The sequence below is a fragment of the Leucoraja erinacea genome, chromosome 15 (assembly GCF_028641065.1).
Source record: "Leucoraja erinacea ecotype New England chromosome 15, Leri_hhj_1, whole genome shotgun sequence".
NCBI lineage: Eukaryota > Metazoa > Chordata > Chondrichthyes > Rajiformes > Rajidae > Leucoraja > Leucoraja erinaceus.
Window position 1 is genome coordinate 38,989,752 of NC_073391.1, and position 26,796 is coordinate 39,016,547.

Genomic DNA, 26,796 nt, shown 5'->3' on the forward strand with positions numbered 1-26,796 from the left:
TTTAATGTTTTAAGTGTCATTCCTAATTGTCACTGTATGTCATGTTGTCACTTATGGGCAGAGCACCAAGGCAAATCCCATGTTTATGAATACTTGGCCAATAAACTTATTCATTCATTCACTCATTCTTTCTATTATTGTTTGTTTTATGTGTATACATGTGTGTGTATATACACAGACATTGAACTTTTTTCCTCTCATTTTAGTTTAATTTAGTTTAGAGATACAGCGAGGAAACAGGTCTTTCAGACCACCGCGTCCACCCGGACCAGCGATCCCCACACATTAACACTATCCTACACCCACTTGGGACAATTTTTACATATACCAAGCCAATTAACCTACAAACATGTACATCTTTGGAGTGTGGGAGGAAACTGAAGATCTCGGAGAAAACCCATGCAAGTTACAAGGAGAGCGTACCAACTCCGTACAGACAGCACCCTTAGTCGGAATCAAACCCGGGTCTCCGGTGCTGCAAGCGCTGTAAGCCAGGAACTCTACTGCTGCACCACTGTGACCGCCCCTATTATATTGTTTACAGTGTACTATGTTTACATATTCTGTGGTACTGTTGCAAGTACGAATTTAATTGTTCTATCTGGGACATTTGACAATAAAACACCCTTTAACAGACTCTCTGCGCCTTCGAATCCCGCCACAGGTGATCCCAGTGCACCTCAACCCAGACCCCGCCCACCTCAACACAGACCCCGCCCATCTCAACACAGGCCCCGCCCTTTCTAGGGTAGACCACGCCCACCAACCACGCCCACAACCCGGGCCCGAAGCTCGAGCCAATCCGTGTCCCTTCCCCCGCCCCGCCTCGACGCAGCCCCGCCCCAGAAATGCAGCACCCACCTGCACGGCCCCGCCCACCCCTGACGTCGATGCCGTGCCTTGCGTCAGGCCCCGCCCCTGTCGCCAGCGCGAGGCAACACCGCCTTCCTGGGGCAGGTCCCATCGTCGCCCTGGCCCCGCCCCTCGTAGACCCCGCCCCTCCCTCGCCGCCACCACGGCCCCCGCCCCTCCCTCGCCGACACCATGGCCCCGCCCCTCGCCGACACCATGGCCCGCCACCACGGCCCCGCCCCATATGCCGCCCCGCCCCTCGCCGCCACCACGGCCCCGCCCCCTGTCGCCGACACCATGGCCCCGCCCTCTCGGACACCATGGCCCCCACCACGGCCCCGCCCCCCCTCGCCGCCACCACGGCCCCCCCCTCCCTCGCCGACACCACGGCCCCCCCCTCCCTCGCCGACACCATGGCCCGCACCCACCCCTTGTATGCCGCCCCGCCCCGCCCACCATGGCCCCCGCCCCTCGCCGCCACCACGGCCCCGGCCCTCGCCGCCACCACGGCCCCGCCCACATGCCGCCCCGCCCCTCGCCGACACCATGGCCCCGCCACCACGGCCCCGCCCCTCGCCGACACCATGGCCCGCCACCACGGCCCCGCCCCTCGCCGACACCATGGCCCGCCACCACGGCCCCGCCCCTCGCCGACACCATGGCCCCGCCCCTCGCCGCCACCACGGCCCCGCCCCTCGCCGACACCACGGCCCCGCCCACATGCCGCCCCGCCCCCACTCCCTCCCTTCCCCCGCGCCCGGCGCACGCCGCGCTCAGGCAGTGAGCATTCAACATGGCGGACAGCGCTAGCGAGAGCGACACGGACCCGGCGGGCACTTCGTCCGCCCTGCCACCCGCCCCAACCCCCACCCCTGCTGCCTCCTCCAAGGCCGGCATTGTGATCTCGGCCTCCAAGCTGGAGGAACTGAGCAACCGGCTCGCGTCGCTGCAGCAGGAGAACAAGGTGCTGAAGATCGAGCTGGAGACCTACAAGCTGAAATGCAAGGCCCTGCAGGAGGAGAACCGCGACCTGCGCAAGGCCAGCGTCACCATCGTAAGTCAGGCCAGAACTAGGACCCATCGGCCCTCGACCTGCTCGATGTCCTCCCGGCCTGGCCGACTGCGGCCCGTTCATTGATCGGGGTCAGCCATGGAATGAAGCCCCTAGATTACCTGGCTTTGAGTGGGTTGGGGTTGAGTCCTGAGGGTAAAGTATAGGGTGGGGTGGCAGTGTCCTCCCTGCACCCGTGCAAAGGCAGGCAGGCAGGCGGGGGAGCAGCTAACACCCACGGCTGCATGTTGCTCAGTTATGTGCATACGACAGGGCTGAGTGAGTTGTGGCAGTGGGTGGGTTGGGTGTAAGATGGTGAAATCTGTGCCACCTATGCAGGCTGTTCATGAGTGTTCCGTATTTATTAAGCACACTTTACCCGTTAATTTTCGTTTGATCTTTCAGTTCAGTGGCTCATGCAAAATTTATGTCCAAGGAAAGCGAAGCCAGCAACAGGTGTCCTAGGAATGAACTATGTTTGAATCTTATTTTGCTATGCAGGCCTTTTTTTGGCAGGGTATTTGTGAAACATACGGATTGCTGTTGTTTGTGATTTATGACAAGTGCTTCCAAAAGGCCATTACAAAGATTAGGAGTGTAATAGCTGAGTCACATGAAATGGCAGTAAACTGTAGCTGTTGCTTGCTATTTGAGACATGTCTTGGCAGTAGTTGTGCTGCCTTTTAATAAAAAAACATCCAAAGATCTACTGTTAACTAATCCTTGGTTTTGCTTGTGTGTAACTGGTTAAATATACGTAGAAGAATATTTGGGAAGTGAAGCATTGTACTGCATCATTTAGGATTAGTTCCACTTTCGTGATGTTCAGAAAGTTGATACACATTTCTGTGTTTCTGCACACCTGGCCATATCTGTTGTCATATGCCTTGGGTTTACAATCATATCTGATGCTCCTGCCTTCAAGGCTGGTAACCTTTGATTGGAATAGAGAGATTAAATTGATTTCATTAAAAGTTTAACTTTCGTAGGAGTAGTATTTGTTTTTTATTTACAAATTTCTCCACTAACAATAATTGATCATTTAAAAAAAATGAAGTTTACATATTTTTGTTCAGTTTGTTTTAGTTTATTTGAGGCATTTCAGTATATACAACCCTGACACTCGGCTTTGGTGATCGTAAGTTTTGCATTTGACATGTTGAATTGTGATTAATACAAAGATGGTTTGAAAATATTCTTCATGCTTTTCAACACTAAACAATGTTATACAATATCAATTATGGGTGAACTGCTTTTTTGTACAATGCATTTTGGTACCCAATCATTCCCTTTCATTGCAATTCTCCATTCAAATCCCAAATTAACATCTCTGTGGTTAATTTTGTGGGCTTTCGATCCACCTAGTCTGCCACTTTCAAGGACTGCATGAAACTCCTCTAACTCCACCGTATTGATTTCTGTCAGAATATATTTTATTCACAGATGCGATATGGTTCAAGAAGGAACTGCAGATGCTGGAAAATCGAAGGTACACAAAAATGCTGGAGAAACTCAGCGGAGAAACTCAGTGGGTGCAGCAGCATCTATGGAGCGAAGGAAATAGGCAACGTTTCGGGTCGAAACCCTTCTTCAGTCTGAGGAAGGGTTTCGGCCCGAAACGTTGCCTATTTCCATCGCTCCATAGATGCTGCTGCACCCACTTGAGTTTCTCCAGCATTTTTGTGTACCTGCGATATGGTTCATGTTGACCTGACCACCATTGAATGCCTGCCCCTAATTGTGGTGGTGTTTTCTTGAACTGTAACAGTCTTTGTGATAAAGATGTCCCCACTTTGTCAGATCATTCCAGAATTTCGACCTAATCATGTCGAAGGAATTGCATTACATTTTCAACAAAGATTTGTGTGTGACTTGGGTGGGTGGTTGGATGTTCTGATGGTCATTTGTCTGCAGCTCTTGTACTTCTTTGTAATATTGGTTTGCAGATGCTGTTGAAGAAGTATTTTGGTCTTGCAAGTGGTACAAACAGCAATCTGGATTACCATTGTAGATTGGGTGGCAATCAATGCTATTGAACATGCTATTGACACTGTATTGCACATATTGAAGCAAATTGAGGTTGTCAAGTCACTTTTATTTCTATAGCACATTTAAAAAACAACTTGTTGACCAAAGTGCCTTACATTGGTGGAGGTACTAACGTTATACAACAGTGGTTCATAAATTAAGTACATACATAAATACATACATATAGCCCTCCCTCATAGGACGTCAAGAAAGGCTTGAGAGTAAAGATGAGTTTTAAGTCTCGACTTAAAAGAGTCGATGGAGGGGGCAGTCTGATGGGAAGAGGGATGCTGTTCCACAGTCTAGGAGCTGCAACCGCAAAAGCCCTGAGCTTATGCCTAGACCCCGGGATGTTCAGTAACGCTTCAGTCAAGAAGGCTCATCAGCGTCTCTTCTTCCTGAGGAGACTGAAGAAGGTCCATCTGTCTCCTCAGATCCTGGTGAACTTCTACCGCTGCACCATCGAGAGCATCCTTACCAACTGCATCACAGTATGGTATGGCAACTGCTCTGTCTCCGACCGGAAGGCATTGCAGAGGGTGGTGAAAATTGCCCAACGCATCACCGGTTCCACGCTCCCCTCCATTGAGTCTGTCCAAAGCAAGCGCTGTCTGCGGAGGGCGCTCAGCATCGCCAAGGACTGCTCTCACCCCAACCATGGACTGTTTACCCTCCTACCATCCGGGAGGCGCTACAGGTCTCTCCGTTGCCGAACCAGCAGGTCGAGGAACAGCTTCTTTCCGGCGGCTGTCACTCTACTAAACAACGTACCTTCAAATCGTTTGCTATGTCGCTCTTCAAGGGAGATGCTAAATGCATTTCGTTGTCTCTGTACTGTACACTGACAATGACAATTAAAATTGAATCTGAATCTGAATCTGAACCCTAAGTCGGCCGCTCTGAGGGACCTGGAGGTGGTGTGGTGGGTAAGCAGACTTTTGATTTAGGTGGGGGCAAGCCCGTTAATGGCTTTGTAAACATAAAGAAGGAACTTGAAATTTATTCGGCACCGCGCAGGGAGCCAGTGGAGAGAGGCCAGAATCGGGGTAATGTGGTCCCTTTTTCGGGTGCCCGTCAGGAATCTTGCTACGGCCTTTTGGACCAGTTGCAGGCGGGTCAGGGAAGATTGGCTGGTGCCAGTGTAAAGGGAGTTGCAGTAATCTATGCGGGAGAAGATAAATGTGTGGATGATCTTTTCGAGGTCGTCAAACTGGAGGAATTGTTTTATTTTAGCTATCGTCCGAAGCTAGAAGAAGCTAGCTTTTACCACGGCATTGACTTGTTTGTCAAATTTCAATGCTGAGTCAAATATCACGCCAAGGTTTTTGACGTGAGGTTTGAGTAATGGGGTAAGGCTTCCTGCTATCGTTTAGATTGACTCCGAGGGGCCATGAAGGATGTCCTCAGACTTACTCTTGTTTAGTTGGAGGAAGTTCTGGGCCATCCAACACTTTATATCCTTGAGGCAGTGGAAAAGGTTATGCAGATTTGATCGGTTGTTGGGCTTCAGGGGGAGATAGAGTTGTGTATTGTCTGCATAGCAATGGAAGGAAATGCCGTGCCTTTGAATGACTTGGCCTAAGGGGAGCATATACAGGGAGAAGAGAATGGGGCCAAGGATGGAACCTTGTGGAACCCCACAGCAGAGGGTAGCTGGGGAGGAGAATGTTAGTTATGCCGTTACATTTCCCACTTCAAGAAAGAATGTTGCTGCACTTTACCTGACTTTCATTCCTTTGCAAACAGCCTTGCTTTTTGTGAGAAACATTTATGTTTCCAGCTAATGGTGACTCCAGGATATTGAGACCTTAAAATGTAATGCGGTATCTTTGCATACAGTAAACTGGTCAATCCTAACAATATAGTCGTGGATGGATGAATTAGCAATAAATCTGTGAGAATGTGGTTTTGCCATTTATCATGGGTAATTGCCTTTGAATGCCAAGAGGAAATGGTTAGCCTCTCTAGTTGAAAAAAATCTATGTCTGACTTTGTTATTTGCTACTTAATCAGCTCAAGGCTGAATGTTTACATTAGGCTGTTTTGTTCCCAAGGAGTTGCAAGCGAAGCATCTGATCATCTGTAATGAAGGAACTGAAAATGGTTGGACCCAGGCCCAAATAAATTCTGAATATCTATATTGATACTGAGATCAAGTTACAGTGCTCTCCATAATGTTTGGGACAAAGACCTGTCATTTATTTATTTGCCTCTATACTCCACAATTTGAGATTTGTAATTGAAAAATCGCATGTGGTTAAAGTGCACATTGTCAGGTTTTATTAAAGGCCATTTTTATACATTTTGCTTTAACCATGTAGAAGTGACAGCTGTGTTTATACATAGTCCCACCATTTCAGGGCACCATAATGTTTGGGACAGATGGCTTCGCGGGCCTTTGTGTGTTTTAAAAGCCAAAAAATGGTACATTCTTGAGTGGCCAAGTCAATCACCCAATCTGAACCCAATTGAGTATGCCTTTTATTTGCTGAAGAGAAAACTGAAGGGGTTTAGCCTCCAAAACAAGCATAAGCCAAAGAATGGCTGCAATACAAGCCTGCCAGAGCATCACCAGAGAAGACACCCAGCAACTGGTGATGTCCATGAACTGCAGACTTCAAGCAGTCCTTGCATGCAAAGATATGCAACAAAATACTAAACGTGACCATTTTCATTTACATGACATTGCTGTGTCCCAAACATTGTGCCCTGAAATGAGGGGACTATGTATAAACACTGCTATAATATCTACATGGTTAAACCAAAATGCATAAAAATGGTCTTTATTAAAATCTGACAATGTGCACTTTAATCATATGTGATTTTTTTTTTTTCCTATTACTAATCTCAAATTGTGGAGTACAAAGGAAAATAAATAAATAATGGGTGTCTATCCCAAACGTTATGGAGGGCACTGTAATGGGCCTTCAACAATCATCTTTCTTGTTCAAGATATAACTACACAGTCAAAGGTTCCTTGCGTGATTCCTAATTTAATTTTATTTAGCCCCCTTGATTCGTGTGTCTTCAGCACTTCAGCTGGGATATTGTCGGGAACTTTAAACTTTGATTTGCATTCAACCATTCTTTAATAAGATGTAATGGTCAAAGACCATGGGTGTCATGGATAAAACCTCCAAACTAGGCTAAGATGGATTTTCGATGCAAATTTCTGACTGCATTAATTTTTCATTCTGCCTGCATTAATAAAGATCAATCTTTCGTTGATCTTTATTAAGCAGTAAATTTGTGGGGATGTGTTGAGCAAGGTTCCCTTAGTCATAACCCCTACAATCTGCCTTGGGGATTCTTAAGGACTTGGTGAGCTTGTTCATGGTAACATGGACCATGATTGACCATGTTTGACCAGAAGTTATGAACCCTCATTGTTTTCTACCAGGACTTCTGTTTTTTGACTGTATGATGGAATGGTGTCACCTCATTCTTTTAGCATGTACTCCATTAACCTTTGCTATGCTGAAAGGTTTGGAGAGGCTTTGAATCTGCGCTCAATGGAAGAAATCTCCAAGAAATCATTGAATTTATGAAGAGCTGTTTGCCATGAACATGACAGAGGTAGGACCTGGTGCTGCAATGAAATCTTGGCTCATTCAGAAGCCCCAAATATTGTCTGAATCCCTTTGGCTGTTTTCTTTTGGCTCTTTGCACGTGCTTTGGAATAATGTGCCAGAGACTTGTCCCTGCTTAACCGTTTGTCTCTCTTTCCTTTCTGCATATGGCATTGGGCTTTGGAATTGAATGACATTCCATCCTGTTTTGATTAGAAATTACAATGAATATAGGAAGGGTAAAAATAATTTGATCTGCCCAGGCTGACTGCGCTAGTGAAACTACTTAAATTGGAAAGTCTCGGTTGAGTTGGAGACCTTTGGCATAAGAAAAATCTTTCTGATTTTTAGAATAAGACAAACATAACTGACTTGGAATATTCTACTCATTGATTTGGTATCTTTTACACTATACTTGTTCTGTGGAGAACTTGACATCCTTTTGATTATCCTTCAATGAGTCGCCTTTCTGCAAGGCTGCCACATCTACTGTCCAAGGCCAAGCCTTAAATGTATAAGCAATCCGTTACCGAGGATGAACATTTTGTTGAATCTTAATTGGAGAGGGGAATGGCTGGAAAGCAGCAGCTAGGAATGAACCAGCAGCAAAGTTGACAGTTAGACGACTTGGTTCTGTTCAATTTCTAATATTTGAGAAACATTTTGCTTTAGGCAATATTTACAACTTTGGGCAGTATTTACCAAAAATCTTTGATATTTACCTAGTTCCTCAACTGTGACATGTGGCTACAGTCCCTGAACAATAAATGTGATTTTTAACCTGCTTATGATGTAAATGGTGGACAAACAAACCTATGTGTGACTTTCTTTTATAAAGGAAAGCGACTGTTCCCCAATGTGTCGGGATTTAATTTAATTTGATACTTTTATAAAGCCATTTTGTTTTAAACAATGTTGGGGCCACCAGGTTGAGAGTCTTCAAGATTTGGATTGATGCTTGGGTTGGAATAAGTAAATGATTTATTTCAATTTCTTCAAAGCTTGGAGAGCTTGCACCAACACAGATCCACTCAACCGAATAAGCGTTGTGTAAGAAACTTCAATTGCAGTTTAATATCAGTTGCCGATATTCTCTGTCCATAGCAAGAGAGTTTAGGGATGTATATAGCTCTCTGGTTTTCTAAGTGATTCCACAGCTTCTGTATGTAGTAATTGGAAAGTTACCAATGCTAATAGAAAATGGCTATACAGAAGTTATTTTAGTGGCACGTATATAGTGGGCAGTTTGTTCCGGAGCACAACTGTGTTTTGCCAAAGCAAAATTTAAATTTTAACTTTCTGTATTTGTGCTTTGCCTTGCTAATCATATTGCATGTTCAGGTTTCATTATCAACTTTAGAAATCTGTGTCACTAAGCTGCGGCAAATGGTGCATGTGTTAAATGATAGTTGGATTAATGACTGGGACAAATTTTGCTCTGTGGTTTTACAGCAGTATCTGGCTTAACTATTCTCCTCCAAGAATTAGAAAGTTGTCATCTTGTCTAGGTGCGGTCACTGCGGCACACAATCCTCAAGGCCAATCGTGGATTTGCAGAATCACTGACCTATGCTCTTGGGCTACACTGCGCTCTTGGGTTTCATATTGACTTCCCTTATAGAACAAATGCTAAAACAAATACTTTCTCATATTTGAGGAAAATAAAAATTTACATTTGGGTCTGAATTTAGAAACCTCTCTGGCGAGCATTGATAAAATAAAATCTGAGATGTTTGCATTTGATGCCTGATCCCGCAAGCTCCCTTGGTATATGACCAAACATGTTGAACACTGGCTTTGAATATTAAACAAGATAGATCATTTTTTATTGATATTTATTTTAGTTCCACACCGTGGTTAAAAAAAAAGAATGGTTGCTTTTGATTATGGTTCTCTGCAAAAAAACCACTTAATGATATTTTACCAGATATGTAGCCTAACAATATTTTCTGCCAATAACTGGTGATTATTATTAATTTCACAAGCAGTTGGTACAAAATCTTGGGCATGCAGATTTGGGATTATGTGCACTAGAGATGGATGAGGAAGAATTTATGCATCAAGTGGTTTTTGCCATGTGGTAGTAAATCTGGAGATCGGTGATTTTGGAAGGAAATTGGATGTTCATTTGAGGGAAATAAATTAGCAGTGGGGGGGGTGGGGGGGGGGGGGGGGGGGGGGGACAGGGAATGAGACTGACAGGATTACTGCCAGAGCAAGCCAGCATGAACTTGATGAGTCCACAGCCTTGTACACTGCAATAATTATGGTTAGTTGCCACTGAGAAAATAGATGGCGGAAATAAACATTGTTTAAAAACAGATTTGATTTGACCATGTCTATCAATTAATTTGATTTGGGAAAGGAGTGGATTTCCTCCAGTGTGTGCAAGATTATTTGCAATATAGTGTGCAAGATATCCTTGACCAAGATTATTAGAACAGATTTGATTCTCTGTATTTCGTTCCTGTTTACAGTTCCTTGGCAATGGGGTGGCACAACGGTAGAGTTGCTGCCTCACAGCGCCAGAGACCTGGGTTCGATCCTGACCATGGGTTCTTGTCTGTGCGGAATTTGTACATTTTCCCCGTGTTCTGTGAGTTTTCTCCGGGCGGTTTCCTCCTGCACTCCAAAGATGTACAGGTTAGTAGGGTAAGAACATGTCGCAATGTCTGGTGTGGAAGATCTCATCAGTTGGACAGATAGAATAGATGAAGAAACTAGGACAATGGAACAGAAGACTTATTGGAAGCAGAGTGGGAGGTGTAATTGTTGGAATGTGTTGGTTTGTTATAAATTGGCTGTGATTGTTGAGGAAAAAATACTTGTCTCAATGTTGCAATGTCAAATATTTAATAGCTGCTTCATTTTTGCATATCTATTAAATTGAATTTTTAATTGTAAAGGTTGACAACATAAGATCTTTGAAAGCATTAAACAAACAAAATTAAGTTGGTGTGATCATTGTCAAACCTTTTAGAACATGGACAATATAATCAAAGCTGGACAACTTTCCAAAGTACTTTTATTTCATTAAGGATATTCCTAGAAATACAATTTAGAACTACTGTTTGGTTTCACTTATGGACTCAATCTTTGGGAGACTTTTATTGACTGCTTTTCGGCAGGTATATGGACTGAGCTAGGTCCGACCAGCAAACTGAACTTATCAGTCTCAAAGAAGCACTGAGCACTGTCAAAGTGCGTTCACTTATTTTAAAATGCCTCTGATTAATTGAAATCTTAAATTTTAGATATAATTAGTAAAAAAAATGTAAATAAAACCTTTTTCTTTAATTTGTAGTATTTTACGTTTTAAAAAAATTGATTAAAAATAACTTCCCTGCACTTGCCTTTTTATTCAAAGTCAGTGATTCCTTTTAAATACATGCGGTATTGTTGCAAGCTTGGCAATCGTTAAACGTATGTGCAGTACATTTGGCTCAGCACATTATTATTCTCTAGTCAGGCTCGTGGTGTGTTCAGTGACAGAGCAAGAGGCCATTTGTGCTGGTATCTAACCTTCAGCTCATCTCGCTTTCAGCCATTGACCGGTAAATCCAACCAATTAAGTGATTGACATTACATTTAAAATGTCCTACACCTTCTCAGTTCATTCCGCATAAAATTTCTACTGACCGTAAATCATAAAGAATGATTCTACTTGCACAGTTTTCTGGATCACTGAGCAATAATGCCATTATTAAGCCTTGTGAAACTATAAATTTGCCCCTTCATTTAAGTCTTTAACATTTTCATCTGACCTAACCTCTACAATGGTGGGATTTCCAAACCTTTTGTTTGAAGAATTGTTTCCCCACGTCTTGCATGAGCAATCTAATTCTAATTGATGCTGAACTCGTGTTAATCAAAATGGTTCCAACTAACCTGTCGACTCATTTTGACATAATCTTTCCTATTTAGAACTTTTGATATATGAACCAGGTCTGTAAACTCAGGCATTACAACAGATCAACGGAAATACTGTTGTTTAAAATAAATTGCAAATTTGCTCATTTTAACTCAGATTGCCTGAAGTAACTTGTTCCTCAAAGACCAATGACAAATACTTGAATTAATACAAAACGTATTTTTAGAAACTAAACAGAAACTGCTTAAAAAAAAAAATGGAAGCTATGGAGAGGTAAAAATATTTACCTGGGTGCTACCTGGATTAAAGGGTGTAAACTACAATGAGAGGTTGACAAACCTGAATTGTTTTCCTGGAGCAGTGAAGGGTGAGGTGAAACCAGAGAGCAATTCATCAAATTAGGTGAGGCATAGATAGGGTAGTCGGTCAGAATCTTTTCCCAGAGTAAAAATGTCAAAGATTAGAGGGCACATATTATTATCTAAATGGTGGCCGATTGGGAAAGGGGGAGATGCAGCGAGACCTGGGTGTCATGGTACACCAGTCATTGAAGGTAGGCATGCAGGTGCAACAGGCAGTAAAGAAAGCGAATGGTATGTTAGCTTTCATTGCAAAAGGATTTGAGTATAGGAGCAGAGAGGTTCTACTGCAGTTGTACAGGGTCTTGGTGAGACCACACCTGGAGTATTGCGTACAGTTTTGGTCTCCAAATCTGAGGAAGGACATTATTGCCATAGAGGGAGTGCAGAGACGGTTCACCAGACTGATTCCTGGGATGTCAGGACTGTCTTATGAAGAAAGACTGGATAGACTTGGTTTATACTCTCTAGAATTTAGAAGATTGAGAGGGGATCTTATGGAAACTTACAAAATTCTTAAGGGGTTGGACAGGCTAGATGCAGGAAGGTTGTTCCCGATGTTAGGGAAGTCCAGGACAAGGGGTCACAGCTTAAGGATAAAGGGGAAATCCTTTAAAACCGAGATGAGAAGAACTTTTTTCACACAGAGAGTGGTGAATCTCTGGAATTCTCTGCCACAGAGGGTAGTTGAGGCCAGTTCATTGGCTATATTTAAGAGGGAGTTAGATGTGGCCCTTGTGGCTAAGGGGATCAGGGGGTATGGAGAGAAGGCAGGTACGGGATACTGAGTTGGGTGATCAGCCATGATCATATTGAATGGCGGTGCAGGCTCGAAGGGCCGAATGGCCTACTCCTGCACCTAATTTCTATGTTTCTATGTTTCTATGTTTCAGGTGAGAGGGGGAACGTGTAAAGGAAATGTGCCCGGCAAGTGTTTTTTTAAAAGACTGCCGGGCTCACAGATATGTTTAGTTTAACATTCCGCATGGAGTGTTGGGGTTTGCACGTTGGTTGCAGAGGAGGGCAATGTTCCTCAGACCCTCCCTCCAGTCTGGGGGGGGGGGGGGGAGAGATTGTTCTAGCGCCGGGGAGTTCTTGCAGAGACGGGGTGTCCAGGACCTGTAGTGAAGCCGCGATAGCGAGTTCCTCTCTCACCATCCCTCTCCCCGCCACCACATCTTTAGCTGCAGAAAGGTGTCTCTTTGTATGAAGAAAATGCAGATGCTGGTTTACACCGAAGGTAGACACAATGTGCTGGAGTAACTCAGCGGGACAGGTAGCATCTTTGGAGAAAAGGAATAGGTGATGTTTCGGGTCGAGTCCCTTCTCCAGAGATGTTGCCTGATCCGCTGACAATAATTGCAACATTTTATGTGTATCCTCGTTGATGACTCGTGCCCGGCTATCACCGGCACTGAGGGGATTAACCGACAGCCACTGGATAAGGCGAGAGGTGCAGCTGACGTTCCCCGGCCCGCTGGGGAATGGGCTTCGCGGGAATTGGAGCAGAGTTGAGCTGGAGTTCGCTCTTCTCCACGCTGGCTGTAACCCTGGGGCCGCCACTGCTCCTGGCCAGTGTCCCGTCAGTCCAGGGTCACCCCGGACATCTCCGGCCGCCCCCGGACAGGGATGGGACACTCGGGAGGGGACGGGGACGGTAGTGAGACACCACTCACAAATCCGCCTCCTGAGGTTATGCAGGAGAGGGGTGTATAATAACCCTGTATAACCCGGGAGGGCAGCCCGTGTGAGAATGGAACCCATACACCCAGGTTGAGGGGGACCGGACCGTGATTCATTTGATTGTCACTGCTGAGATCTCTGCATGGACCAGTGGAGAAGGGAAAACTAGTGTGGCTAACTCCAGTAGCAATTCAACAGCGCTTGCAACGCCGGAGACCTGGTTTGATCCTGACTACAGATGAAATGCAGGTCTGTATACACGCAGCAGTTCAGCTGCCGAGAATGTTGACCTATGACCTGGACATGCGCAACCGGAATACCAAACTAGCTTATTCCTGGCTGTGTACATCACTGAAGATCTGTCCTGGATTCAGCGCGCTCATACAATTATAAAGAAAGCTCATTCATTCCCATACTTAGAGGATTGAGGAGATTCGGTATTTTGTCAAGTATTCTCTTGAACTTCTATTGGTGTGCAGTGGAGAGCATGTTGACTGGTTGCATCACAGCCTGGTCTGGCAACTCGAATGCCCAGGAATGAAGAAGGTGCAAAGTGTGGTGAATACTAGCCAGTCCATCACAAGTGCTGGCCTCCCCACCATCAAAGGGATCTCCAGGAGTCACAGCCTCAGAAAATCAGCCAGCATCATCAGAGACCCACACCACCCTGGCCACACTCTCATTTCACCTCTGCCATCGGGAAGAAGATGATGTACGAGCCTGAAAATCGTAACATCCAAGTTCGGGAGCAGATTGTTACCAACAACCATCAAGCTATTAAAGACTAAACCTCCAACTTGTTCATTGTGTTAACAGAGTACTACAGTGCCCTCCATAATGTTTGGGACAAAGACCCATAATTTATTTATTTGCCTCTGTACTCCACAATTTGAGATTTGTAATAGAAAAAAAATCACATGTGGTTAAAGTGCACATTGTCTGATCTTAATAAAGGCCATTATTTTCCATTTCGGTTTCACCATGTAGAAATTACAGCAGTGTTTATACATAGTTCGTCCCCCCCCCTTGAAAGTAGTCATGTTTAGTATTTTGTTGCATATCCTTTGCATGCAATGAATGACTGCTTCAAGTCTACGATTCATGGACATCACCAGTCTTCTCTGGTGTCTTCTCTGGTGAGGCGTGTATTGCCAGGCCTGTATTGCAGGCATCTTTAACTTATGTTTGTTTTAGAGGCTAGCCCTCTTCAGTTTTATTTTCAGTATATAAAAGGCATGCTCAATTGGTTTCAGATCGGGTGATTGACTTGGCCACTCGAGAATTTACCATTTTTTAGCTTTGAAAAACTCCTTTGTTGCTTTAGCAGTATGTTTGGGATTATTGTCTTACTGTAGAATGAACCGCTGGCCAATGAGTTTTGAGGCATTTGTTTGAACTTGAGCAGATAGGATGTGTCTCTACACTTCAGAATTTATTATGCTACTACCATCAGCAATTTTAATATCAATAACGATTAGTGAGCCAGTACCTTCAGCAGCCATACATGCCCAGGCCATAACACACCCACCACCGTGTTTCACAGGTGAGGTGGTATGCTTTCGATCCTGGGCAGTTCCATCTCTCCTCCATACTTTGCTCTTGCCATCACTCTAATATAAGTTAATCTTTGTCTCGTATGTCCACAAGACCTTTTTCCAGAACTGTGGTTGCTCTTTTAAGTACTTCTTGGCAAACTGCAACCTGGCCATCCTATTTTTGCAGCTAGCCAGTGATTTGCATCTTGCAGTGTAGCCTCTGTATTTCTATTAATGAAGTCTTCTGCAGACAAATTGACAAATCCACACCTGACTCCTGAAGAATGTTTCTGATCTGTTGGACAGGTGTTTGGGTTTTTTTCTTTATTATAGAGAGTTTTATTCTGACTTCAGCTGTGGAGGTCTTCCTTGGCCTGCCAGTCCCTTTGCGATTAGTAAGCTCACCACTGCTCTCTTTCTTCGTAATGATTGATTTTGACAAGCATAAGATTTGGCTGATGTCTCTAACAGTTTTATTCTTGTTTCTCAATCTCATAATGGCTTCTTTGACTTTCATTGGCACAACTTTGGTCCTCATGTTGATAAACACCAAATAAAAGTTTCCTAAGGTGATAGAAAGACTGGTGGAAAGACTAGGTGCTGAGAGCTCTCTTATACCTGCATTAAGGAGGCAATTCAACACACCTGAGCAATTACAAGCGCCTGTGAAGCCATGTGTCGCAAACATTATGGTGCCCTGAAATGGGGGGGGGGGATTATGTAAAAACACAGCTGTAATTTCTACATGGTGAAACCAAAATGTATAAAAATGACCTTTAATAAAATCTGACAATGTGCACTATAACCACATGTGATTTTTTTTTTTTTTTCTATTACCAATCTCAAATTGTGGAGTATAGAAGCAAATAAATAAATAATGGGTCTTGGCCCAAACATTATGGAGGGTGCTATGTCTTTACATCTTGTTGTGCTACTTTAGACCAGCGATCACCCCGTACACCAGCACTATCTTACACAATAGGGACAATTTACAAATAAAAGCACAATTGAAATCCTCGGATTAAGAAAGTAATTTTGTTGAAGAAAACTGCACTAATGGAACACAGTTCTAAAAACAGCATAATTAATACACCAAAATCAGGGAAGAGTTTCAATATGTATCACACAGTGAATGTTACTATCCTGTGCAATCACAATTTTCTCCATTTATCATTGCCAGCGAGGGTAAGATTTATTTCCCATCCTAAATTGTCCATGAGAAAGTTATGTTGAGCCACTGCTTAGAACAGGTGCAGTCCTTCTGCTGAATGTATTTATGGTCTATAGACACACTGAACTTTATCTCCAGTTCTGTATTATGTTTACATATTCTGTCGTGCTGCAGCAAGTAAGAATTTCATCGTCCTATCTGGGACACATGACAATAAAACGCTCTTGACTCTTGACAATGCTATTGGGAACTAATTTCCAAATTAAGACCTGGTGCGAAATGCATCATTGTTCTTTAATCAATCAGGATGGCCTGTGCCATCCTGCAGGTTGTGACTTTCCCATGTGGATGGTAAACATGTTGTGTATCAAAGTGACCACTGGACACGCCAATAAGAGTCACGTGATGCACACCATCCACCCTCTGATTTGCTCCCGCAGATTCATTTTTATGGTTGTCTAGTTGAGTGGTTGGTTGAGGGAAAGATATAATAGGAACCTGAGGGGTAACTTTTTCACACAGAGGGTGGTAGGTGTATGGAACGAGCTGTCGAGGTGGTAGTAGGTACTATTGCATCATTTAAGAAACATTTAGACAGGTATATGGATAGGAAAGGTTGAGGTGGATATGGGCCAAATACAGACATGTGGGACGAGTGTAGATGGGACATGTTTGCAGGAGTAGGAAAGTTGGCCCAAAGGGCCTGTTTCCACGCTGTATGACTGAGTCCAAGATATTTTCAATGGGGGACATTGATCATAATACAATTGAACATCAAGAATGAATGACAAGACGCTGTCTTGTTGGAGGTGATAATCGGTTTGGCATTTGGTTTAGCCTCTTTAAACTTGTGTTTTTTAAATCAGAGGTAATTGATGCTCTACTTATTCAAACACTGCCTTTATGTTAAGGCCGCCACTCTTTGTCTTGGTCGTGAAACTTCACAATTTAATTCATGTTTGAGCTAAAGTTGTGAAATCTGTAGTTGAGTCAGCCTTGCTAACCCAAACTGGCCATTGGTGAGCATGTTATTGGTGAAAGGGAATTTAATTATTTTTAAATTGCTAACACATCCTATGCTTTGCTCTTTGAAGAGTAATAATAATGCCTATATTGCTCCTTAATGAGGAACTGTTTTGAGATATGAACATCTATGGTTAAGGCCCCCAACTGTTGATCAGATGCCTTTTGAGGTAGCCCAAAAATGATTTTTCACTTAATTGATGGAAGTGCTCGATATCCCGATTCACTGGGAAGGTCCCTTCATTCGCTGCTAGATTGGATTTTGAAGAATAAGCAAAAATTTAAAGGTGGTGCAGTAAGGAACTGCAGATGCTGCTAAGATAGACATGAAGTGCTGGAATACCTGGGTCAGGTTGCGTCTCTGGAGAAAAAGGATGGATGTAGTTTTGGGTCGGAACCCTTCATTAAACTTATTTCAGACTCGTCTGAAGAAGGGTCCCGACCCGAAATGTCTCACATCCTTTTTCTCTAGAGATGCAACCTGACCCGCTGAGGTACTCCAGCACTCTGTGTCTATCTTAAAGCAAAAATGCAACTGGGTCTTAGACCCAATGTGCCAGCAAGTGCTGGTGGTGATGGCCCAGGAGGGTATTGGTCATGTTCATTTCATAAATGATAGAATTTGTGTTTCACATGATATGCAAGTCAAGAAAATTGTTATTGTTTCGCCTGTCCCTTGACTAAATGGGTTAGAATAATGGGCTGTAGCTTGTTTTCCGAAGTAGAACATGGTAGCACATACACTCCAGAGGTAAACCGTTTCATCCATGCATATGGCTGCATATTTCAAGAGAGACAGAAATACATTTGGGAATTGACATTTTGCTGCTAACACCTGTCTTGTAAACAGTTGGTAATGGAGCTATAATATTAATACATGATATAAAGGGAATTTGAATTTGTCATTGAAGCCATTCACAGCACCTACTAATAATGTTGCATTCCTGTATCTCCATTTGCAACTCAGTATTAAATGCAGTGCTATCTTTGCCTTCCCTTCCCCTCGACCTTTAGCTTTGTCCCTTTTATGAGTACATGCTGAGCGATGATCAGATCTGTTTAAATCTCCAGGCAGTACAAGAAGCTCTTTTCACTAGCTATATTGCCAGAACTTCAATCAGTCAGTGGAGCCCCACGATGACTGAGTTACGGAGCCCCACGATGACTATCGTTTGCAGTGCCTGAAGAAAGCACTGCCGGCCAGGGGCTACAAGGTGAGCCGCAATAACAGCCACATCGACCGGTCCGTCCACTATAACCAAAATCAGTTACAAAGGTGTCCATTAAAACGAGGGTTTACTGTAATCATCTTGTATCTTTCTCTACTCCATTATCTTAAATCAAGGCCATGTACATAATTACTGTTGGCTGTCATTAATCAACATTTTGCCAACTTTTATTATCTTTAATTTCAAGTAACCCTTGCATTCCCTCTCTCTAACCCTAGTCGTCCTGCTAGTTTTACTGTTCGTATCCCCTTGTTACCACCTCCTCCACAGTCAACAATGGACCATGGTGGGCTTTTTGAACATCGGTCGGTGCTGGCTCTGATCTGTTCTGTATCTTTTCATACCTCTAGTTTCCCTCTCAACCTGACTCTGCCTGAAGAAGGGTCTCGACTCGAAACATCACCTATTGCTTTTCTCCAGAGATGCCTGACCTGCTGAGTTACTCCAGCATTTTGTGTCTATCTAAAGTTGTAAATCGGTGTAAAAGTGGGAGGGGAGGATTCGATAAAAGACAAGGCAGGTGTAGAGGATTGAAAGCAGGGAAGGTTACATTGCAAAATAGGCGATAACATAAAGTAACTAGAATCCAGACGAGGCATTCGTGCAGAATAATTATCTGAAGTTAACAAATGAACGTGGAAAGAATGTGAGGAATGTGCTTAGTTTAAATTGTTAAATTGGATGTTGACCCCCACAAAGCCATAACGTACCTCGGCAGAAGTTTGAAGTGCTGTTCTCTTAGTTTACATTAGGATTTGTTGGAATGCTATTGAAGACAGAGGACAAAGGTCAGCCAACGAAGTCAGAGTGGGGTGAAGAGTTAAAGCTCTGGATAGTATTTGGGTAGAGACGGTATGAAGATGTTTTGCAAAGCAGACCCAATCAGCGTTTTTTTCTCTTCAATGCGGAAAACACTACATTGTTAACAGCAAATATAATGTACTGAATTGAAAGAAACACGTGCAAATTATTGCATCACTTAGTAGGGTTATTTGGGGCTTTGGGTAGAGAAGAGGTAGGGTGTTTCATTGGCTGCAATTTAACAATGTAAAACTTGAAAATGAGAGGTAGTCAATTGTGAATATGCTTCAGAAGAGCATAAAAATTGGAAGCATTTGACCTGCCTACTGCAGCATTCAATAAGATTGGGGGAAATCTTTCACCCTGGAGCTACTTTCCTGTGCTATCCCCTTAACATCAAAAAAATTGATTCCCGTGAATGTGCATACTATAAGCCTCTTCACTTCTTCTGTGTGAAGATTTCAAAAAATTAACTCCTGCTAGTGAATACATTTCTTGTCATCTCTCCCAATTTGCCCCCCCCCCCCCCCCCCCCCCCCCCCCCCCCTCTATTTTCAAACTCTGACCCTTGCTTCTGGACAGAAGAAACACTGTCATGCACTTAAAGAATTTTGTTAAATTTTAATGAAATTGACCCTTCTTTTTCTGGATTCTAGAGTATGGATCCAGACAGTTTAGTTTATTCAAACAACAATCCCAGGAATAAATCTAAGAACAAATTTGGGGCAATCTCCCCCCCCCCCCCCCCCCCCCCCCCCCCTAATGAGCTGAATCTAGGTTGATTGAAAATGTTAAAATTTGACGGATTCCTAAAGACCAGGTCACTAAAGTATTTAAAGAACCTAAAATAATCAGAGATTGAGTAAGATTTCTGTCAGTCATCATATCGTTTCAAAGGTACACAAAAATGCTGGAGAAACTCAGCGGGTGCAGCAGCATCTATGGAGCGAAGGAAATAGGTGACGTTTCGGGCCGAAACCCTTCTTCAGACTGGTGGGGGGGGGGGGACGGAAGGAAAAAGGGAGGAGGAGGATTCCGAGGGCGGGGGGATGGGACGAGACAACTCGAGGGTTAAGGAAGGGGAGGAGACAGCAAGGGCCTTGCAAAATTGGGAGAATTCAATGTTCATGCCATCCGGACGCAAGCTACCCAGGCGGAATATGAGGTGCTGTTCCTCCAATTTCCAGTGTTGCTCACTCTGGCAATGGAGGAGACCCAGGACAGAGAGATCGGATTGGGAATGGGAGGGGGAGTTGAAGTGCGGACCGGGAGTTCAGGTAGGTTATTGCGGACTGGAGGTGTTCGGCGAAACGATTGCCCAACCTCCGCTTAGTCTCACCGATGTAAATCAGCTGAAGTTCGATACATTTTTTTTTAAAAAGCAATAAGATACTAAACAAAGTCCCCGAAGCCCTGCGTGCAACCAAGGCAGTTCGTAATTCAGAGTTTAGTTGGAGCTAGTTTTCAGTAGCCTGATGGTTGAAGGGACAAAGCTATTCCTGAATCTGGATGTTAGTTTTCAGACTCCGATACCACCTTCCTGATGGTAAGAGTGAAATGAGAGGGTGGCCAGGGCGGTGTAGGTCCTTGGTGATGCTGGCTACCTTTTTGTGACAGCACCCCTTATAGATCCCTCTGATGGACTGGACACTGTTTTGTAATTTTGGATATTTGATCATTATTAAAGGTGGTACATGTGAACTGTATGTATTTTTGTATGGCCAATTAAATATTTGATTTAAAATCCCAAACCAGTCTCAACAAAGTGACCAATAGGTGGAGCCCATAGATTGCCAGGATTTATTCACGGTGTGTGAAGCGTGAACCATGCCACTCGAACCATGTTGCCTGTGCTGTGAGAGTGATTTATGTTCACCTGTTATTCCAGCTCCCTCTCTCTACCTTAATTTCATGTGGTGACTACTTTATGAGATTGCAGCAAGTTGCCTCCACACAATAAGGTCACAGTCTAGCAGAGTGAGACTGGCAGTGTAATATTCTTGAAGCTAATGAGTGTGTGTGTGTGTCCCACAGGACAATTTAAATTGTGTGAAATAGAAATGGTCTTTTACTAAACAGACTGTGAGGTTGTGCAATATACTTGATTAGTTTGTGATTAAAATGATGCTCGTCAACTTGTTAAATTAGGTTAGATTTGCTATTGATGGAAAAGCAAACACAAGAATTAGTTAACAAAGCCAGTTCAAGAAATTACCACCAATGCTTTTCCAGATTTTAAATATGAGCGTGGGCCAGTTGGACAGAGTCATTTTTTTTAAATAACATACTTTCTAAAAACAGCATTCAAACAATCCTTTGCCATAAGAACCTCCTTCAGAAAACTTAATTTTAAGGCTACTGAAATGTTGTACCTTGCAACACGAGTTCTTTGGTTAAAGGTTGTCAGTTCAAATCACTGCCACTGGAAAGGAAAAGTGAGGCAGTGGGTGGCTGTTGGTAAAGGTAATGAGAGGTTTGTGGAAAAGGGAAAAAAATAGCTGTTAAAGGAAATGCGGGAAGCCAGTCTGAAGCTGTTTTTCCAGTATCAGACATTGTGTTGAAAGGGTTTCTAGAGCTGGGGTATGAGCAGGTGGAGTAGCGAGTGGCACAGTAGTGCAGCTGGTGGAGCTGTTTCCTCACTGTGTCAGCGAGCCAGGTTTGATCCTGACTTTGGACGCTGTCTGAGTGGAGTTTGCATATTACCCCTGTCACCACAGGGGTTTCTTCACACATCCAAAAGACATGCGGGTTTGAAGATTAGATGCCCTCTGAAATTAACCCATAATGTGTAGAGAGTAGATGAGAAAGTGGGATAACAGAATTAGTGTGATTGATGGTCATTGTGGTCTGTGGGCTGAAGGACAGGTTTCTGTGCAGTATCTCTAAACTAAACCAAAGTTGAGTTACTGGTAGTAATAGTTGTGCTTGGAAGATTTGTTTCAGTAATTGGAGGCATTCATGTTTATGTACCTTATCTTTTGCAACCTTGGGATTTCCCAATGCCCTGCTGCTAATGAAGTAACTTGAAGTATATTGATTAATCTACTGTAACAATGTTCAGAGAACAGGGATGTAATTTGGTTTAATAGTGTTGGTGGGGAGAGCAAATATTTGTAAAGATAACAGGAGAGATTCCTCTGCTCTTTGAATAATTAGTTGAGATATTTTACATTAAATCGAGAGAGGGGACAGGGCCTGAGTTTAATGACTTGTACAAAAGTGCAGGACTCCTATAATAATTTCAGTTTAGATTTTTTTTTGTTCATGTTTCAGAACGGGGTTTGAACATGCAATCATCTGTTTCGGGCATAAATGCTACCCAATCCGCAACTGCATCTCCAAATGTCATTCCTATGTAGTTTAGGAGATTGATTCTTGGCCTTTTTATTGTGGGATTCATTTGTAAACATTTATGACCACGTAATGGTTTTGAGTCAAAAGTATTTTAGCCATAAGCTGATTTCAGTTCATAGTAAACACATATTTACAATCGGTGTGTAATAGAATGTCTTAATTTTTACTTGTTTTTTATGATTCGCAGCTTGTTTTTTTGGGCTTGTTTTATTTAGGTAATGCTAACTAAGCAATTCTTTTTTTGAAGCTGACCTTGTGGAAAATTGATACCCAGTTCTGGTCAGTTGCTCTTTTGGGTGACTTTAATTAAAAAGCAAAGTGATGTGCATAGGTCATGTGGGATGTGTAGAAAAGCAGGTCCTCCCCAGCCTACAACAGCCCAACTTGTGCACAGCCCATCAATACAGTTAAGCTTTTGGGAGACTGGCGGTGTGGATTTGCTAGCTGTTGTGGAGCCACAGGCATCTTCCGCCGTGTCGGAACTCGTTTTGCAGCTGCATTTCCGACTTGCAATCCATTCAGGTCGAGCAGTTTATATTTCTTTAGTATTGAGAGATACTGCGTGAAAATGGGTCCGACAGCCGATTGAGTCCACGCTAGTTCAATGTTATCCCAGTTTTGCATACATTCCCTACACTCGGGTCAGTTTATGGCAGCCGATTAATACATGAATCCGCATGTCTCTGGGATGTGAGAGGCACGCGGAGGATGGTCACGGGGAGAACGTGCAAACTCCACATAGGCAGCACCCAAGGTTAGGATTGAACCCGGGTCTCTGGCTTTGAGGCAGCAGCTCTACCAGCTGTGTGCCCTGTCTCCGGAGTGGGGCCATGCTGCAAACTGGGGAGGATACAAACATTTATTTTGCATAGACAGTGATAATGATATGGAACCTGCTACTTCTAGGCATGGTGGAAATGAGGCAGTCAAAGGGAAATTGGCGAACTACTTGAGTGAGAACAATTTCCAGATCTGCAGGCAAGAAATGTGGAAATGAGATGGAACAGTGATCTCTCTGTCTGCTGCAGCGATTTGATGAAAATAAGAGCCATGGTGCAAAATTCCTTCAAGAATTAAAATCTGAGGAATACATGTGTCAGAATTTAACATTAACCGGTTAATGTATTGACAAAAGCAATTGAGTTGCATAGTTTAATAAATGTTATTAGACTTCTGAAAGGCCCTACCATAAGCAGAGTTTGGACCTGACATTCCAACCAACCTCATTGCGGATACTGGAACTGTTACGTTACAATGTTGCTAAACTATATTCTGCACTCTGATCTTTTTCTCTTCCCTCTCCCTGTTGTACTTGCATATGGGCTCACTTTATTTGTGTACGGCATTACCTGATTTGATTGGATAGCACGCACAAAATTTCATTGTATCTCGTTACACATGACAATAATAAACCAATAACTATAGAAACACATTTCTATATTTAAGAAAGAACTGCAGATGCTGGAAAAATCGAAGGTAGACAAAAATGGTGGAGAAACTCAGCGGGTGAGGCAGCATCTATGGAGCGAAGGAATAGGTGACGTTTCGAGTCGAGACCCATCTTCAGACTGATGTGGAGGTGGGGAGGGCGGAGACTGTAGGCTGTGGGAAAGCTGGGAAGGGGAGGGGAATGAGGGAGAGAGCTAGGACTACCTGAAATTGGAGAAGTCAATGCTCATACCGCTGTATGTTGCCCAGCACTTCAACTCCCCCTCCCATTCAGAATCCGACCTTTCTGTCCTGGGCCGCCTCCATGGCCAGAGTGAGTCCCACCGCAAGTGGAGGAGCAGCACTTCATATTTCGCTTGGGCGGTTTACACCCCACGGTATGAACATTGACTTCTCCAATTTCAGGTAATCCTTGCTTTCTCCTTTCTTCCCCTCCCTTTCGCTGCTCTCCCCCAGCCTACTGTCTCCGCCTCTTCCTTTCTTCTTCCCCCCCCACCCCACCTCCACATCAGCCTGAAGAAGGGTCTCAACCCAAAACTCCACCTATTCCTTCGCTCCATAGATGCTGCCTCACCCGCTGAGTTTCACCAGCATTTTTGTCTACTATAGAAAAATAGATTTGTTTATGATACAGGGAAAAGATAAAAATGTATCTGTCCGGCCCGAAGGACTGATAATTCTCTTCTGGTGAAATCATCTGATAGGAGACATATTTAATAGGAACCTGAGGGGCAACCCTTTCCACACAGAGGCTGGTGGGTATATGAACAAACTGCCGGAGGTAGCTGAGGCAGGTACTAAATAATTTGAAAGACATTTGGACAGGAACATAGATGGGAAAGGTTTAGAGGGATATGAGCCAAAGCCAGTCAAATGGGACTGGCGTTAATGGGATATCTTGGTCGGCAAGGACAGGTTGGGCCGAAAAGCCCATTTCTACTCCACCCAATTGCCCACATACCTTTTGAAAGCATTAAGTATTTTGGGTGGGTTTGGCTCAGAGGCACCTCTGCATCCTTTTGAGAAAAGACAGACACAAAATGAACGAGTAACTCAGCGGGACAGGCAGCATCTCTGGAAAGTTGGAATAGGTGAAGTTTCGGGCCTGAAGAAGGTCCTCAACCCGAAACGTCGCCCATTCTTTTGCTCCAGAGATGCTGTCTGTCCGCTGGGTTACTCCAGCATTTTGTGTCTATCCTCGGTTTAAACCACCATTTGCAGTTCCTTCCTACATTCTTTTTGAGAAAATACCACTTAGAGCACACAGGAATCAATTTGAGGGTGAGCTTTGTAATTGTTTTTAAATTGCTATTTCTCCCACAATTAAAATTCACTATTGTCACGACCCATGTTTTGAGAAAAGCTGGTTGCGAGAATATAATTTGACGTATTTATCAGTTGAGAATGGTCTCCTCAAGAACTTTCTGATCCTGTGGCCGAGATTATGCTCTCTGATTGCTGTTGTTATTAATCTATTCCACTGTGCCTTAGTAGAATGTTTATTCTATACACTTTAGCATAGTTATGATAATTGGCCTCTAGTTTATTCGATTTTTTTTTACCCAGCTAACATTTCCATAACATTATAGTTTGTATTAGATTTTACATAACTATTGATTTGATACATCGGAAGCTTCTCAGTTCATTTCAATATCCCTTAGCTCAAGCGCAGATTCAATCTCTGTTTACATAGCGAACACCAGCTAATTTGTTCCCAGCAGGGTCAGACAAAGAGTAAACAAAATAATAATTAATCTTTAATTGTTGAAGTAGAAAGCAGTAGGAGGAAGATTATTTTCTTTTGTTTAGCAATGTGCCATCTTGTATAAACAAGCAGATATTCTAACCACAGTATAGCAGTCCCTGGCTGCTACAGCTTTCATTTGTACACCATCAACACAAGTGCTTCACAGGAACAGCATCAAATAACAACTGGCACCGAGCCACAGGAGGAGATATTAAAGCCAGTGAGGACAAATAGCATGATCAAAGAAATAAGTGCCTGAAGAGGATAGAATTAGAAAGGTTTAGAGGAGAAATTTCAAATTGGGGACTTGGCAATAGAATACACAGCTTACGTAATGTTAGATGATTAAAAGGTCATAATTGTGAACATTTTGATATTTTCAGGGAAATATGGAAGAATCTCATAATGGCTTCTTTGACTTTCATTGGCACAACTTTGGTCCTCATGTTGATAAACAGAAATAACATGTTCCAAAGGTGTTGGAAAGACTGGAGGAAAGACTGGGTTCTGAGAGCTCTCTTATACCTGCATTAAGGAGGCAATTAAACACCTGTGAAGCCATGTGTCCCAAACATTATGGTGTCCTGAAATGGGGGGGGACTATGTATAAACACAGCTGTAAAATCTACATGGTGAAACCAAAATGGATAAAAATAACCTTTAATAAAATGTGACAATGTCCACTTTAACCACATGTGATTTTTTTTTTTTCCTATTACAAATCTCAAATTGTGGAGTACAGAGGCAAATAAAAAAATGTTGGGTCTTTGTCCCAAACATTATGGAGGGATTTTCCATCACTTTGAATTTTTTCTTCTCGGGTATGTTTTTAATGATATGTAGTTTTACAGTTTGACCACTGGTTTCTTTAAGACTTGGAAGGTTGGATATACCTTTGTAAAATTATATTAATAAAGCTTGGTTGCCTATGGACCCCAATGCCATTAGCCCCTTCGTGATCAATCCCTGGGGGTTAAATTTATATTGGTTGTTTTTCAGTGTTTGAAAGACGCATGTTGGAGCATGTGTATGGGTTGGAAATGAAAGAAAAGAGCGCTCCGTCAGCATAAAATA

At 43.3% G+C, this 26,796-nt stretch overlaps 1 protein-coding gene across 1 annotated transcript in view; it reads left to right on the forward strand.

Moving 5' to 3' along the window:
• Window positions 1–1,625: 1,625 nt before the first annotated feature.
• ccdc6b (coiled-coil domain containing 6b) overlaps window positions 1,626–26,796 on the forward strand; it is a 47,552-nt gene continuing 22,381 nt past the window's right edge. The window contains exon 1 of the mRNA XM_055647226.1: window positions 1,626–1,906. Coding sequence (XP_055503201.1) covers window positions 1,646–1,906 — 261 coding nt within the window. The 5' untranslated portion in view covers window positions 1,626–1,645. The remainder of the gene's footprint in view (window positions 1,907–26,796) is intronic.